The sequence below is a fragment of the Vigna unguiculata genome, chromosome 4 (genome assembly GCF_004118075.2).
Source record: "Vigna unguiculata cultivar IT97K-499-35 chromosome 4, ASM411807v1, whole genome shotgun sequence".
Classification (NCBI taxonomy): Eukaryota; Viridiplantae; Streptophyta; class Magnoliopsida; order Fabales; family Fabaceae; genus Vigna; species Vigna unguiculata.
In genome coordinates this window covers 7,666,506-7,683,584 of record NC_040282.1, presented here as the reverse complement: position 1 = coordinate 7,683,584, position 17,079 = coordinate 7,666,506, and the positions used below count along the sequence as shown (strand labels likewise).

At 28.6% G+C, this 17,079-nt stretch overlaps 2 protein-coding genes across 3 annotated transcripts; one reads left to right on the top strand and one right to left on the bottom strand.

The window, feature by feature from the left end:
* The first annotated feature begins 4,384 nt into the window (after positions 1-4,384).
* Positions 4,385-8,002, top strand: LOC114181940 (putative calcium-transporting ATPase 13, plasma membrane-type). Its single transcript, XM_028068625.1, has one exon. The coding sequence runs from the start codon at positions 4,704-4,706 to the stop codon at positions 7,764-7,766; it is 3,063 nt and encodes a 1,020-aa protein (XP_027924426.1). The 5' UTR covers positions 4,385-4,703; the 3' UTR covers positions 7,767-8,002.
* A 625-nt stretch (positions 8,003-8,627) lies between these two features.
* On the bottom strand, positions 8,628-11,611 carry LOC114181215 (6-phosphogluconate dehydrogenase, decarboxylating 2-like). Of its 2 annotated transcripts, none has more exons than XM_028067605.1 (3): positions 11,478-11,611; positions 11,256-11,313; positions 8,628-10,281 (listed from the first exon to the last, which is right to left on the bottom strand). In XM_028067605.1, exon 3 carries the CDS (start codon positions 10,269-10,271, stop codon positions 8,793-8,795), a length of 1,479 nt encoding a protein of 492 aa, XP_027923406.1. In that variant the 5' UTR covers positions 10,272-10,281; positions 11,256-11,313; positions 11,478-11,611; the 3' UTR covers positions 8,628-8,792. The 2 variants fall into 2 exon arrangements, with proteins under 2 accessions (XP_027923406.1, XP_027923407.1); XM_028067606.1 differs by having other exon boundaries at positions 11,413-11,580.
* Positions 11,612-17,079: the final 5,468 nt, after the last annotated feature.

The window sequence follows — 17,079 nt, the reverse complement described above, 5'->3', positions numbered from 1 at the left end:
TATGTATAATTTTTTTATTTGCATATTTTTTAGTATTTCTTTAACTAGTTCACTTATCCTTTGAGCTATATCAAGATACTTTACGTATATATGATACCAATTTATAAAGAATTTTAGATTCATTTAGATCCTATTTTTTTTAGTTTAATTATGTTATCTAACTTCTTAAAAATATCCCATTAAGTTCTCTAAATTAAACAAGATATTGTTGTGTGATACCAACAACACTAACAGGTCACTATAAACAAGTGACATATGAGTTTGTTACGTAATACTAATACTACCACATGATACTGTAATAAATTGTCATGTGCCAATTTTTTTATATAAAATAATTAAAAAAAAAATATTATTAACACGTAATACATACGGACAATATGTGAACACTAATCTAACGAAAAGTCAAACTAGATTACTTTTAAAAATTAGAGTACTTAGTTAAATCAAATAAAAATCAAAGATTTAATTAAATTTTCGAAAGAAAGATAAAAAAGGTATTTAGCAAAAGTATTGGATCTATATAAAAGCTTCTAATCCTCCTATGTCAACTCATATATATATATATATATATATATATATATACACATATATATATATATGTATATATATATATATATATATATGTATATATATATATATACATATATATATATATATATATATACATATATATATATATATATATATATATATATATATATATATATATATATTACACGCATAACCATACCTTTATAAAATATAGTTATTCGTTGTCAGCCATATGTCTGTCTTCATTATTTGATAGTGTTCATTTCTCCACGCGGAGGAAAGTTATATAATTTGCTCTGAAAAAATAAATAAAATAAAGTTGCAAGTGCAAGCATATTTCTATTATAAAAATTTGCACCGCCATATTAATAACGCACAAAACTTATTTAATGAAAAGAAATAAAAGTTGTTCATTATTAGGTTTGATATTTCTTCACAATTTTAATATCAAAACAATTTTTACTTTAAAAATCTCAAACTAAACATACTTTATTATTAAGAATGCTTTTACTCCTCCGACATGCCATTTAAGAATGCACTCCAAGTATCTTACGTGTAACGTTCAAGTGAATTCCTTAATCATATCGAAAACATTTGAATTAAATTTTCAGTGTAAGCAACGCGTAAATGACGTGGCCACTTTATAATTAATTTATTAGTTAACTTTATTTTCACTAAATTCAAATAACACTCTATATGCCTTGCCACGTGTATAATTTATTCATTATATTTGTCGTTTAGCGTTGAATAAGTCAAACACTTCAACATTAAGTGTGATAACTCTGTTTTTTTCTACCTTAATCAACTCATAACACGAGGCAAGTAGAAGCAATAACAATGACTTTAAACAAATTTCAGCATTTTCGGAAAGATAAGGGGAAACGTTGCGTTTTGGTAAAATACCACTTTCTTGAAAGCAATTGTTTTAAACTTGTGCCTTCAAGATATTTTAGAAGTTCCTTAATAATATCCACAAAGTTAGAAAATATCATAGAAAAATAATAGTTTTGTGTAAACATACTTCAGTTAGTCACCATCAAAACACATCATCTAATTTTTTAATAACATAATCAAAGTAATTGACTTAATATATATATATATATATATATATATATATATATATATATATATATATATATATATATATATATATGAGTTTCTCAACATTAATTAAAATTTGTTTTTTATTAAACCTTATCCACAACTTGTCATATATAAAAGAAGAAAAAGAAAAGATTAAACATGTTCCACCAAATTGCTTCTGCAAAATAAATCAACATTTACAATAACACGCAAACATGGTATTTATGATATTTAATATATGTTTTCATTTTGAAATATTATTAGAGTGTTTTAGTCTTTTGATCATTTTTGTTGAATTCAAATTTATCATTGGATGAAAAGTTACAACTGATGCAAATATCTTTATTAAAAATGGTAACAGCTGAAACATCATAATTTGATTAGGATTTGGTCCTAACTTTGTTTAGGAGATAATACAGCACAAGATTTATTTTTTCTTCAACAATTATTCCACGAGTAATTAAACTCTTCAATTAAGATTTAGCCCATATATATATAGTCCACACCACAAGATAATTGTAAAATTCGCAACAATCTTCCATCTTCTTAAATAATTACTCACTAAAAAATTAAACTTGTAACATTTAACTTTTACACTTTTAAATAAAAAAAATTTACATTTTAACTATTATTTATAAATTTTAATGTAGAAGTAAGTAATATGATTTTGACCAACATAATTTATTAAATTTTAATATAATAGATTATTTCAGATAACAACGTATATTTTAGTTTTTTTTTTGTTTTGCAATTTTTATTTTATTTGATTTCTGATTTTTTTTATTAACCTAGATCATTACATTGATTTTGATAATTTGACACGTTATTCCTTGAAAAACATGTAATATAATTTATTTAAGAAACTGAAAAAATATTGACAAGAGACTATGTGATCTATACTATTTTATGGACACAGGGACAATTGTAGTATATCTTTATGATTCTTGGTATATTTTTAACATTTAAAACTCTTAAATGTGGAATAATTTTTAAAATTTAAAATCTCCTAAATTATGTTATTATCTATATTGGTTATAACTAACCAACATGATGATTTAAGATTAGAGAAGATATAATTCCTCACTTCACAGAGTTAAATTTCCAGAACAAAAATTTATTTTTCGTTATATAAATAAAAGGTTATTAAAGAAAAAATCTAACATTTTATAGAAAAATAAATAAATTATTACAATAGTGCAATGGTTAAAGTTGGGTAAAAGTGGTTAAGAATTATGACAGTAAAATGGTGTGAAATTTCCACAACTTTGATCCTTCTACATCATTGTGTGTAAATTCAATTCATAGATACTTTTCTATTTTTCTCAGTTCACATTTAAGATTCACAACATTCTTTCAATGAAATATTGCGGTACCAACTCTTATTTAAAAAAAAAATGACTTTTACTTTTCATCTTTTCGTCGAGTCATTTTTTTTTTCTTAAAAAAATTCTGTCCACACTCATTTTTGACAAATTAATTGGTGGTTGGGACAAGGTTGAGATCGAGGAAATTAAGCTTATTTACTGGACAAGATTTTTATTTTTTTTATAGTAAGATTAATAATGCTCAAGCTATATTACAATTAAAATTTGCAGTAAATAAATATTTAAATTTATAGTAAATTATGATTTAAACTTACTTTTAATTATAAATGATTTTATAATACATTAAAATTGAATTAATAGGAAGATATTAAAAGGAATTTTTTCTGCTTAAGAATGTAAATTTAGAGGAAAACTAAAGAATATTCGAACTGTGCTTAAAAGATTGAAAAGAACAATATTGAAATTGGATATTCTAATATATAAATATGAAATTGTTAATATTAATAATAGATAATTTATAAATAAAAATGTTCAAGTAAGAAATTGAGAAAGGAATAGTTATTATTGTAAATATCTTTTCTGTTTTCCTTTTCTATTGTTACAAGTTAACTTGAACAAAATGATCACCTGAATATGGAGATTATATAGATTCATCCATATCCATTCCAAGGTCAAAAAGCTTGTTAGAAACAATAAAAAGTCCTTTTCACAAAAATAAAAGTATTGATTTATATTCACTTATGCATTAAAATTTTGTCATGTATATAATAAATAAAAACCTCCATCATCAAATGAATTTCCTTATCAGATAATTATGGAATTTTAATTCTCGAAATTGTAATATTGAATTTCAATTTAGAACTAATTAAACAGTCAAACAAATAAAAAAAAATCATGAAATTGTTAGAACAGGAGATTAATAAGGGAATTATTACTTATATATATATATATATATATATATATATATATCTTTTTTTTGAAATATAACTATTTATGGACGATGATGAGTCACAGAATTTGCTTTTTTTGGTGAACAACTTTTGAATGAGAACATACGTTGCTTTTCAAACATACACGGAAAAAACTGAAAAAGATATTGACTTCCGTGAGAAAGAACGCAGAAGTCGACAAAAGAAAGAACATTAATTGTTCCGTTTGTTTCGAACATTAATTACGTTAAAAGTAAGAAAATACGCTTTAACAGACTATAATAAAGAAACGAAACAAGTAGTTACTTTAATATTTTAATTACTGTTTTAAAATTAAATTATTAATGTATATTGTCATTTTATTAAACTAAAGTATTAAGTTGCACCTTCCTGGTAGCATCATCGTACTTATAAAAACCAAATTGATATGAAAGAGCTGGAACATCATGGGAAACATACCTTTCATTGCTTGAATAATAAGAAATCTCTGACACACTAAACGCGTAACACATTATCCTTGTTAATCCTTTTATATATAGATAGATAGATAGATATGTAACCATCTCTCATGGTACCTATAAAAGTTTAGTTGTTCCAACATATCTGAACTCCAACAATTATTTGCATACAACAGTTTCACGTACGAGGTAGAGATTGTAGCTGTGCTCTCTTTTGTTGATCCTACACATACTGAGTTACAAATATCTTCATTCTTTCTATTCATTGCCTTCAACATATATTACTGTGTTTCTTCTTCTCTTCTTAGTATTCATTTTTGTTTCGGCGAAGTTGATTTATTCTATTCAATAAGCTTGTCGTCACCTTGTTCTTGAAAATGACAATGCCCTTTCTTACGAAGTTTAACAGTATTGAGATGCTTCTGAATACATCGAACTCTGTTAGTGCATCCAGTAAAAGATGGCACTCTGCATTCATGGCCATCTATTGCTCCCGAGCTATCATGTCACTCTCCACTCGAAACAAAATCAAAGCAAAAGTCTCACCGCCACCGACGCCACCGCCATATTTCGTCATGGTTGATTTGAGCCCTCACCATTCCTTTGGTATTGACCAAACAGTCCTCACGGATATTGTCAAAGAAAAAGACCATCGGAACCTTGATAACTTTGGTGGAGTTGAAGGGGTGGCAACAGCCCTTGAAACCCACCTTGAGTATGGTATCAAAGGTGATGATGGTGAAGACATCACACGTAGAACACAAGTGTTTGGTTCCAACACTTACCACAAACCACCTTCCAAAGGTTTCTTCCACTTTGTGGTGGAAGCCTTTAAGGATGTCACTATTCTCATCCTTTTGGCTTGTGCTGCTCTTTCCCTTGGCTTTGGCATCAAGGAACATGGAATCAAAGAAGGTTGGTACGACGGTGGAAGCATCTTCGTTGCAGTGTTCATTGTGGTTTCCTTGTCGGCAGTGAGCAACTTCAGACAGAACAGACAGTTTGACAAGCTGTCTCAGGTGAGCAATGACATACAAATCGATGTGGTGAGAAGTGGGAGGCGTCAACACGTGTCAATCTTTGAAATAGTGGTTGGTGATGTCATTTGCTTGAAGATTGGTGATCAAGTGCCAGCAGATGGGTTGTTCATAGAAGGGCATTCACTGAGAGCAGATGAATCAAGCATGACAGGAGAGAGTGATCATGTTGAGATTAGTAGACAGCACCCATTTTTGTTCTCGGGCACCAAGGTCGCTGATGGGTATGCGAAGATGCTCGTTACCTCGGTTGGTATGAACACAACATGGGGTCAAATGATGAGTTCGATAAGCCGAGATAATGATGAGCAAACTCCTTTGCAAGAGAGGCTAAACAAGCTAACATCGTCCATTGGAAAGGTTGGTTTGGCTGTGGCTTTTCTTGTTCTTGTTGTTTTGTTGGTTAGGTACTTCACAGGGAACACGAAGGATGACAATGGGGTGAGAGAGTACAATGGAAGCAAGACCACGTTTGATGATATAATGAATGCTGTTGTGGGAATTGTTGCTGATGCAGTTACCATTGTTGTTGTTGCAATCCCCGAGGGTCTTCCATTGGCTGTGACTCTCACTCTGGCTTATTCAATGAAGAAAATGATGGCTGACCAAGCAATGGTGAGAAAGCTCTCAGCGTGTGAGACAATGGGTTCTGCCACCACAATTTGTACTGATAAGACTGGGACTCTCACACTCAATGAGATGAAAGTGACCAAGTTCTGGATTGGCCAAGAACCCGTGGCGGAAACTGAAAATGCCAACTCAAAGGTTGCTCCGTTTGTTCTTCAACTTATCAAAGAAGGGGTGGCTCTAAACACAACCGGTAGTGTGCACAAGTCCAATAAACCAGGTTCTGAATTTGAGTTTTCAGGTAGTCCCACAGAAAAAGCAATCCTATCTTGGGCAGTTCTGGAATTGAACATGGAGATGGAGCACTTGACAAAAGGCTGTTCCATCATTCAGGTTGAGACCTTCAACTCAAAGAAGAAAAAGAGTGGAGTTTTGTTGAGAAGGAAGGCAGACAACACAGTTAGTGCTCACTGGAAAGGAGCAGCTGAGATGGTACTAAAGATGTGCTCAAGATACTATGATGTTTCTGGTACTGTGAGAGATCTTGACATTGATGCAATGTTGAAGTTTGAACACATCATTCAAGGTATGGCAGCTAGTAGTCTTCGTTGCATTGCTTTTGCACATGTAGAAGTACCAGAGGAAGAGCTTGGAGATGAAAACACAACGGGGAAAGTGAAAGACAGCGGTTTGACATTGTTAGGAGTGGTTGGGATTAAGGATCCATGTCGTCCAGGGGTGAAGAATGCTGTGGAAGCTTGCCAAAATGCTGGTGTGAATGTCAAAATGATCACAGGTGACAATGTTTTCACTGCAAGGGCTATAGCAAGCGAATGTGGCATACTGAGGCCAGATCAAGACACGGCAGGAGCAGTGATTGAAGGAGAGGAATTTCGCAACTACACACCTGAAGAGAGGTTGGAGAAGGTGGAAAAAATCTGTGTGATGGCTAGATCTTCTCCTTTTGACAAACTTCTAATGGTTCAATGTCTGAAGCAGAAAGGCCATGTAGTTGCTGTTACCGGGGATGGCACAAATGACGCACCAGCACTGAAAGAAGCTGACATTGGACTCTCTATGGGAATTCAAGGCACTGAAGTGGCAAAAGAGAGCTCAGACATTGTTATTTTGGATGACAATTTTGCATCTGTGGTCACTGTCTTAAGGTGGGGAAGGTGTGTTTACAACAACATCCAGAAGTTCATTCAGTTTCAGTTGACAGTGAATGTTGCAGCACTTGCTATCAACTTTGTGGCAGCAGTGTCAGCAGGGGAAGTGCCACTCACAGCAGTACAATTGTTATGGGTGAACTTGATCATGGACACATTAGGTGCTTTGGCACTTGCAACAGAAAAACCCACCAATGAATTGATGGACAAACCACCAGTTGGTAGAACAAAACCTCTCATCACCAATGTGATGTGGAGGAATCTATTGGCTCAAGCTTTGTACCAGATAGCAGTTTTGCTGACTCTTCAATTCAAAGGTGAGTCTATCTTTGGTGTGACATCAGGGGTGAATGACACATTGATTTTCAACACATTTGTTCTCTGCCAAGTGTTCAATGAGTTCAATGCAAGGAAGATGGAGAAGAGGAATGTGTTCAAAGGCATACACAGGAGCAAGTTGTTTTTAGGCATCATTGGCATAACAATAATCCTTCAAGTTGTTATGGTTGAGTTTCTGAAGAAATTTGCAGACACAGAGAGGCTAAACTGGGGGCAATGGGCTATCTGCATTGGTTTAGCTGCAGTTTCCTGGCCAATAGGTTGGGTTGTGAAGTTGATACCTGTCCCAGAGAAACCATTTCTCAACTTTTTGAGACTGAAGAAATGAAGACATAGCCATATATATCGGGTGGTGTCTTGTGTGATCATTCTATTTGTATAACTCCTTTTTCTTTTTATTTTGCAGACATTGTATTACACATTCTTTAGATTCTTTATCATACATATTGTAATTACATATTTGAATGATTCAATATGACAGAGAGAATTGCTTTGTTAATATGAAAGAAAAGTGATGTAACCTCTATGCACATAATTCTTGGACTGTCTTTGTCATTTTGATCATTAGCATGCAGACACACTCCTCCAACATTATGTACACATTCTGTCAACGTCAGTTTTGTTCTATTCGCAAAATTTTCATGGAAAAGGAAGAAAATTAATGAAATCAATTGAAATTATTAGTAATAGTGTTGCATAGATAAATCAACAAGTTATAAATCAATGGTGTTAGATAAAATGACTAATGTTGAAAACAAATTTAATAGTGATGGAAAATTACTAAAATACTCATATGATTTAGATAAAAGTTGTCACATGATTTATATAACTTCCTCATCTCGTTTTCTTTGCATACAGTATGGTGCTTTATTCTTAATTAGGTACTTAAACACGTTTCCTTTTCTATAAAATAGTCATATTTTATTATTATCTTTTTAAATTTATTTCTGCAAAATTCCGTTTTTAGACCTTTGTAGTACCTTTTTTTTTAGTTCCTATAATATTTTTTTTATATTAAATTAGTTTCTATAAAAGAAATATTTGATGGAGAATAAAAAAAATCATGCACATATTATAGGGGAGTAAAAGGACAAATAATTATTCTCAAATGCTATGAACTAAAAAGTCACCATGAACAGGCAAAGAAATTGAGCATATGCAGGCAAAGAAACTCTGCAGAATCGGCAAAGAAACAAAGAAGACAGTTGACAAAAACAAAAGTGTAGCAATGAATGTGGACAAAACAATGAAATTGAAGTTCACTACATTGAAATATCTAAGTTTTTGTTTAGCACACAGTGCTGAGCAGAAAACATCTCATTTATTGATTGATGAATTTTTGAAAGGCATTAATCTAAATCCTTGACTGTTTGGCAATCTTGAACCACTCAGTGTGGAAAGATCCCTCCATGTCAATCCTCTCATATGTATGAGCACCAAAGTAGTCTCTCTGAGCCTGAACCAAATTTGCTGGCACACTTTCCCTTCTATATGTGTCAAAATAAGCAAGACTAGCAGCCATGCCTGGGGTGCTAATGCCATAGTTGATAGATAGACACACCACTCTTCTCCATGCAGATTGTCTATCAACTATTTCCTTGGCAAATTCTGGATCCACAAGAAGGTTTGCAAGGTTAGGATTTCTATCATAAGCTTTCTTGATTCTGTCCAAAAATATGGCTCTTATGATGCAACCCCCTTTCCAAATCCTTGCAAGTTCCCCCAACTTCAAGTCCCAACCCTTCTCAATGCTCTTTGCCCTGATCAGATTCATTCCCTGTGCATAACTACAGATTTTTGCAGCATAGAGAGCCTTCCTAACATCATCAACAAGCTTTTTCTTGTCAACAGGTTCATGTTGGTGTTGCTCATTCAGGATGCTATCTAAGCCACTTGACTTGAACACTTTTGCAGCTTCAACTCTCTCCTCTTTCAATCCACTGAGGAACCTTGCATCCAAAGAAGCCTCTATTGTGGGAGCAGCAATGGATAACTCAGCAGCTTGTTGCACAGTCCATTTGCCAGTACCCTTCATGCCAGTTTTGTCCAGAACCTTGTCAACCAAATACCCTTCTCCTTTGTCATCCTTGATTCCAAATATGTCTGCTGTGATCTCAATCAGGAAACTCAGGAGTTCCCCTTTGTTCCACTCTGAGAACACACTTTGTAGCTCCTCATTTGTCAGCTTCCCAACTGACTTCAGCACATCATAAGCCTCAGCAATGAGTTGCATGTCACCATACTCAATTCCATTGTGGACCATTTTCACAAAATTGCCTGATCCACCTTGGCCAATGTAAGTCACACAAGGACCACTATCAGGGACCTGAGCAGCCACCTTGAGCAGAATGTCTTCTATGTTTTTATAAGCCTCAAATGAACCACCGGGCATCAAAGAGGGACCATGTCTTGCACCCTCCTCACCACCTGAAACTCCCATTCCAAGGTAGAGTAGACCCAATTCAGACATGGCTTTCTCTCTTCTCTCAGTGTTCTCATACCACTCATTGCCACCATCAATGATACAATCACCCTTTTCCAAGTATGCTGAGAGGGTCTTGATGGTTTGGTCCACTGGTACCCCTGCCTTAACAAGCATGATTATGACCCTTGGTTTTTGAATGGATTGGACAAAGGACTTAGGGTCATGGTAACCATACACCGGAAGTTTTCCTTCTTGTTGTGCTCTTTCCACTGTTTCATCAACCTTGGATGTGGTCCTGTTGTAAACAGAAATGGGAAAGCCCTTCTCAGCTATGTTCAGTGCAAGGTTTTGGCCCATCACAGCCAGACCAGCTAGGCCTATTCTCGTGAGGTTTGTAGGTTGAGCCATAACTAATTTCCTGTTCAAGGTTGGAAATTTCACACCAGAAAGGTAAATAATAAGCACAAAACATGAACTTCTAATTTGTTAAGAAAAACAGAAGGTGTAGATTACAATCAAAGAGGACAATACTTGATTCGAGGCATCTATAACCCCTAAAGTGTACACTAGGGTAAAAAGGATTAAAAACTCAGATACTTTTCCCATAGAAATTGAGATTCCCAAAACACAAGAGTACCCCAACTTCATGAATAAGATTCAGAGTTCCATTTCAGCATTCAATTATCCAAAGGAAGATATATTAAGCACAAGTGCCAAAGAAGTATACAGTTTTCAAGAATTGCACAGATCAAGCATGAGCCATGGCTTGAAAGAAAGCACACAATGTTAAAATAAAACCATCCAATATGCAGATTGCAATCAGAGTCATCTTCTCACCAACATTTCCATTCATTTGTTTCCTTTTTTACTTTCATATTACTCTACACAATAAAATCTAACAATCATTGAAACTAAGAAATTAGACCACAGATTCCATTGCCCAACAAACCGATCTCATCATCAAAGCCATTAACTTAACCAGAATCATCATCACCATCATGTTGCTTTCCCGCAAACCCATAACAAAAGAATTTGGATTCTCTACTGGATTTTCTTAAGTTGTTCCTCTGCTGTGCCTTCAATTTTATTGGCACCGATTTCCATTTTAATCCTTCAATTTTATTGGCACTGATTTCCATTTTAAAATATATTGATAGGCACCGATTTCCATTTTAAAATATATTAAAAAAAAATTTAAAGTACCAATTTCAATATATTTTTAAAACATAACAGAAAACAACACAAAAAAATTAATAGAGAATCTGGCCTCGTATAAATACAATTTCTGAGCAAACAGAACAAGTTCAATGATCACACACACCACCAATCAACAACACTAATGTAGCACTGCATAAACAAAAGGCAAAAGCAGAGGCTAGTATGAAGGCAAACCTGGTTTTTGAATGGAAGAGCTGAAGAAAACTGAGATCTGGGTATCCCAGAGAGTATTCTGTGCATAAAATGAGGACGTACAAACAATGTTAGTTATATACACAAGTACATTATAGAGTAAGTTGAAATTGCAAGCATATGTTCAAGAACCACCAACTTTTTCTGAGAAAGGAAAGCAAACACTTTATTATGATGTAATAGTGAGAAATTTATCCAACTAACAAGTTCAGTAGGTGAAGAGGCTCCAAGGAATCAATGCCATTGATTCCACTGTCAAAGCTCACGTGTGATGTTGCACCTCTTCCTTTTTTTTCCTTAATCGTCTACGGGCTGCAGAATTTATCAATAGGAAAATGATTCATTGGACTCTAAAAAATGCATTAACATTTAATATATATACTTAAAGAGGAAATAAAAATGAAAGGTTTATTGATCATGTCATATAATAAGAAGACAATGATAGAAAGAAAAAGGTTAAAATATGATCTTAGTTATTTGTTCAAATTATTCAAAGTGATCTCTTATTTATTTTTTTTAGGTTAAACATGTTTTTTTCATTAACTTTTTAAAAAAATTAAAATTAAGAAAAATTGAAATTAGTTCTTTCTCAAAATTTTAAATCAATTTAGTTTCTTTATTTTAAAATATATGAATTTAATTTTTTTAACCAAATTACAATAAGTTATTTTTTTTTTACGTTTTAAACTCATTTTATGATAATATTTGAATTGTTTCATTATTTAACACATTTTTGCTTTAATTTTAAGTTAAATAATATTATGAAATTCGTTTGAAATTTCAAATAAAATTAACAAAAATTGATTAAAATGATTAAATTTATCATACATAACACTTAGTGAACTAAATTAGATCAAAATTTAGAAGATGAACTAATTTCAATTTTCACTAAAAGTTAATAATCAAAATATATTTAATCCTATTTTTTTCTATTAATTTCTAACTTTTGTTAAAGAATTCAATGAGGTCATTTTTATTGTGTTTGCAGGACTAATACTTCTTTTTAATTTTTTTAATTAAGTTTTAATTTTGTTAAAAAGATTTAATTAAATCATTTCATTATATTTGTACAAGTGACTAATATATTTTTTTTCTTTTTAAAGTTTTTTTTTCGGTATGTATGAATGTTAGCGTTTCATGTTAATTTTGGCGTCAAATATAATTCTTTTGGTATTAAATTAAGTCCATATAAAATATTTATATTTTTTATTCAAAGCCTCAATTTTTTAAATAGGATCAATTTTCTTTTATTAATGTTATTACTTTTATATGTTTAATAATTTAAATGTTTTAATATTTAATAATTTTATTATTATATATTTATTATATTTATTATTTAATGTTTAATTTCTTTAGAAGAAGATTGATCACTTCTATTTGTTATTTTTAAAATTTTAAGATAACATTTTTTAATTATAACCTTAACTTAATTAATATGAAATGAAATAAAAATAGTTATATGTATTATTATATAAAGGAAATACAGCCCTTTTAATTACAGAATTTTATTTTTGATGAATAAAAATAATTTGCCTATTTAATGAAATACAATAATACACAACTTCACCAGTTAAAACCATCACATATTTTTTAATCATTCTTATAAAAATATAGATATTTTATCGAAGTTATATTATTTTAATATTATAAAAGTGTAAAAACTTTTAATTTATTTTCTCAATAAAGAAAAGTATAATATAATAAAAATACTAAAATATGTAGGATCCAACTAATTTTCTTCAAAAGTCGACGAAAGAGAAAAACAAAAATAAATAAATATATATATATATATATATATATATATATATATATATATATATATATATACTTTTAAGAAACATGAACTATTTATGATATATTCTATAGAGTTATCTGCTTAATAATGTAGAACATAAAGGTAGAACAATTTTGTATAATATTCTTATACACATAAGGTACTATCATTACTTTTGTATTATCCAATTCTGCATAATTACTGAACACATACCTTCCTTCCAAACCCTTAAATATAATGAGAACCATCAAATGAAACTAAAGAAGTATAACAAGTAACTCGTTTTAAATAATAGACTATTATAAAGAAATAAATAAACAAATTTACTGTTTCTTTTTTACCATTTCGTAAATTTCACTTATGAAGTTATCTTTTACAAATTTTGTTTTTCTCTTTGTTCCAAAGTATAGCCGTTTTAGCAATTTAGTTATATATTAAAATTATAATTAGTTTGAAAATGTAAGACAACAATGGTTTTTCAGGTATACTTTTTATATTTTAAATACTACAAAAACTATTACATTACATAAAAAAATCATTTATAAATATCTAAACTATTGGTAAATCTTGACTAATAATTTTCAACAAATCAAAATAATATGCTATATATATATATATATATATATATATATATATTATTGTTATTAATAAAATAAAGATAAATAATTGTAGGGTTAAATATGTTTTTGGTCTCTAAACTTTCAGTGAATTTTGAAATTAGTCTATTTCGAAACTTTGGACTTATTTAGTCCTTCAATCTATCGAAATATGTGCATTTAGTCCTTTTAATCAAATTTTGTTAAGTTTATTTGACATTTCAAACATATTTTATAATGGTATTTGACCTAACATTAAAGCAAAAATGTGTCAAATAGTATAAATAACTCAAATACAATTTTTATTGTTTTATGTAATCTCCAATTTATTATTTTTAAATAAGAACCTATTAAAAAAATCAAGACCATAATTATTACTAATAATTACTAATAAAAGAATAATTAAATATTAAATATGAAAATAATTATTACTAATAAAGACACAATCATGATATGAAAATAATACATAATAGTTAATTTTTTCTTTTATGTTCATGAAAGATTACTAGACAAAAAAGTTATATTTTTATTTTTTTAAAATGAACAAAACATGTGGAAAATGGGAATAAAACTAACGATTTATGTTTAATTTTTTTTACATGAAAGAGAATATGAAAGAGAGTGAAAGATAATAATCAAAATGTACAATGGATAAAAGAATTCTTCATGAGTTTTTAATTTTTTGATATATTTAATTTTATGTTTTACTAATTTTTTAACATTAAATTACGTGGTTTTTTTAAAAAAAAGTAAAAAATGTATGTGATTTAATTTTAATAAATTTTCATTATAAATATTAGTGAACATACATGCATTATGTACACGCTTGCCTTCACATTCTTTTGCAAAAATAAAAAATAATAAAATTGTAATTATTATTATTATAATTATAATATAGGTTAAACATATTTTTTATTCTTTAATTTTGAATAAAAATTGAAATTAGTCCCTCTTTATAACTTTGATCTAATTTATTTTTCAATTTTTAAATACAATTAATCTAATCTTTTTAATTAAATTTTGTTAATTTTATTTGAAGTTTCAAATGTCAAATCTTGTTAACTTGAATTGAAAATGGACTAATTTTAATTTTCAATCAAAGTTGAAAGTTAAGGTATCAAAAAATATATTTAACCCTTATAAAATATTTTTTGTAATTTTAATGTTTATAATTTCTATTTATTTTCTAAATAATTTTATAATTAAAAGGTGTTAAATTTAGAAAAATGTCAAATAAAAAAAAGAATTAAATTTAAAGAAACAATTAGTTAAAAGATAAAATTAATAAAATAATTATTTTGATTGAAAAAAATCATTTATTTAATTGGAAAACAAATGTGACACAAAACTAAAAAAGAAATATAAATTTTAAAATTTGGGAAGATCACGGCATCTTTCGACCTCGAAGAAGATCCGTTCTTTAATATTTTAAAATTATTTATACAATATAATTTTTGTAACAATTATTATTATTATTTTTTAATAAAATAAGTATGTTCTTTAATAAATAAAAATAATTGCTTACTTAATATAATACGTAACAACACAATTTCTACTCAAAATTATCTAAATAACTTTTCTAGTTAAAAATAATACCAGATATATTTTCTAAAACAGATCTAACAATTTTAGGTATATTTTCTCAAAACTGCATCACTTTAATATAATAAAAATTTTATTATTTTCTGAGTGTAATAACAGTATTTTTCAAAATTAATATTAAATATATTAACTTCCTTCGCATAATTGTTTTTTGCAATCCTTTTATTTAATATTTATTTTTAATATCTCTTAAACTAAAAAAAGGAGAAGACAATTTAAAAAAAAATTAATCTTTTTTAATTGTAATATTTAATTATAAGTTGTATTATCTTTTAAAAAATTTAAAATAGGAATTCACATACGTGACAATACTTGAAATTGACTATATGTTTTCACTAGTAGTGGATAATGTTTTCTTCATGATTGTGTACTAAATTAAAGTAACTACAAATTTAAAACGGGAAAGTATTATATTTTTCGGTGTTAGAGTATTTCATTATATAGGTATCAAAATGGATACAAATTTTTGTGTTAATTCCATATCTCATAAGTTTTAGTTTGATTGGGCAAAAAAAAAAATACAATTTCTTTGTTAAATATGAGTCAATGTAACATCTCAATTTTAATAGTTTAAAATAACTAATAAAATAGGATATTTTACTCAAAAAACAAATGATAGTGTATATTAATAGTCTTATAAAAAAATATGACTATAAAGATATTACCTTTATACAGTGGCGGATCTTGATTAATAATTTTGGAGAGTCAAAATAATATATTCAAAATTCAAAATTTATATATTTAATTATTGTCACTAATACAATAAAAATAAAAATGAATAAATAATTTAGTATGATTGTACCTACAAAAGAAATCACACATATACAAAGGATTGTCCTCCATTCTTTCAGATTTTTGAACTCATCAATAATTGAATTAAAACTAAAATTTTCAACTATTATTTTTCAATGTAAATATTAACATGTTCCAAATAATTAATATAAAACATGTTCCTCTAATTAAACAATATGATCATTTGTATCATAATTCAGGATACCTTAAGATAAGATATTGAATTTGAATTGTTTTCATCGCCACATATAACTTTCTTTTTATAAATTTTAAAAAATAAATTCATTCTTTTATTCTTCATCAATATATCTATTTCTTTTTTTAAGTTTAAGATTAAAAAATAATTTATCATAATTTAATTAAAAAATAAAAAATTAAGAGTCATTAAAAGAAAAAAAATCAATGACAATCAAGTTCCAAATAAAAGATAGTTATGAAAAAACATATAGAACAATCATTTTTTTCTCTCATAATCATAAAAAAAATGAATATAAGACTCATAGTAAAAAATAATGTTAACTATTAAACAAATATTTCATTATCAAGTGATATAAAAAATTTACTTTTTTTTCCTTCATAAATGAAAAAAAAAATGAGAAATGAAAGCAAAAATAATAAATTTGTATTTAACTTTTTTTTTTCAAAACAAAAACAAAAGATGTGAGAATGTGAGATCATAATAAGTTGTGAAAAACTTAAAAATACAATCAAAAAATATCTTAATAAATATTTTTATCCTTTTTTACATTTAATTTTGTGTTTTATTATTTATTAACATTAAATGTTATACTTAAAATAAATGAAAAAATACTAAATTAAACTTCTATCAAAATTTACTATATATTACATATAATTTGAAAATTAAAAAAAAAATCAAAATAATTAATATATACACATAATATAAAGAATAAAGCTCTGCCACTGCCTTTATACAAACCAACTAAAAATAAAAAAGAAATTTATACACAAACTATTAACTTACAACAACTCCATGGCAAACTCCCCCAACCTAATAAACGGTTCCTCATCCACTATAAGCGCC

Excerpts from the sequence above, each read along its gene's own strand:
- LOC114181940 (XM_028068625.1), top strand. The coding sequence starts at position 4,704 with ATGACAATGCCCTTTCTTACGAAGTTTAACAGTATTGAGATGCTTCTG.
- LOC114181215 (XM_028067605.1), bottom strand. The coding sequence starts at position 10,271 with ATGGCTCAACCTACAAACCTCACGAGAATAGGCCTAGCTGGTCTGGCT.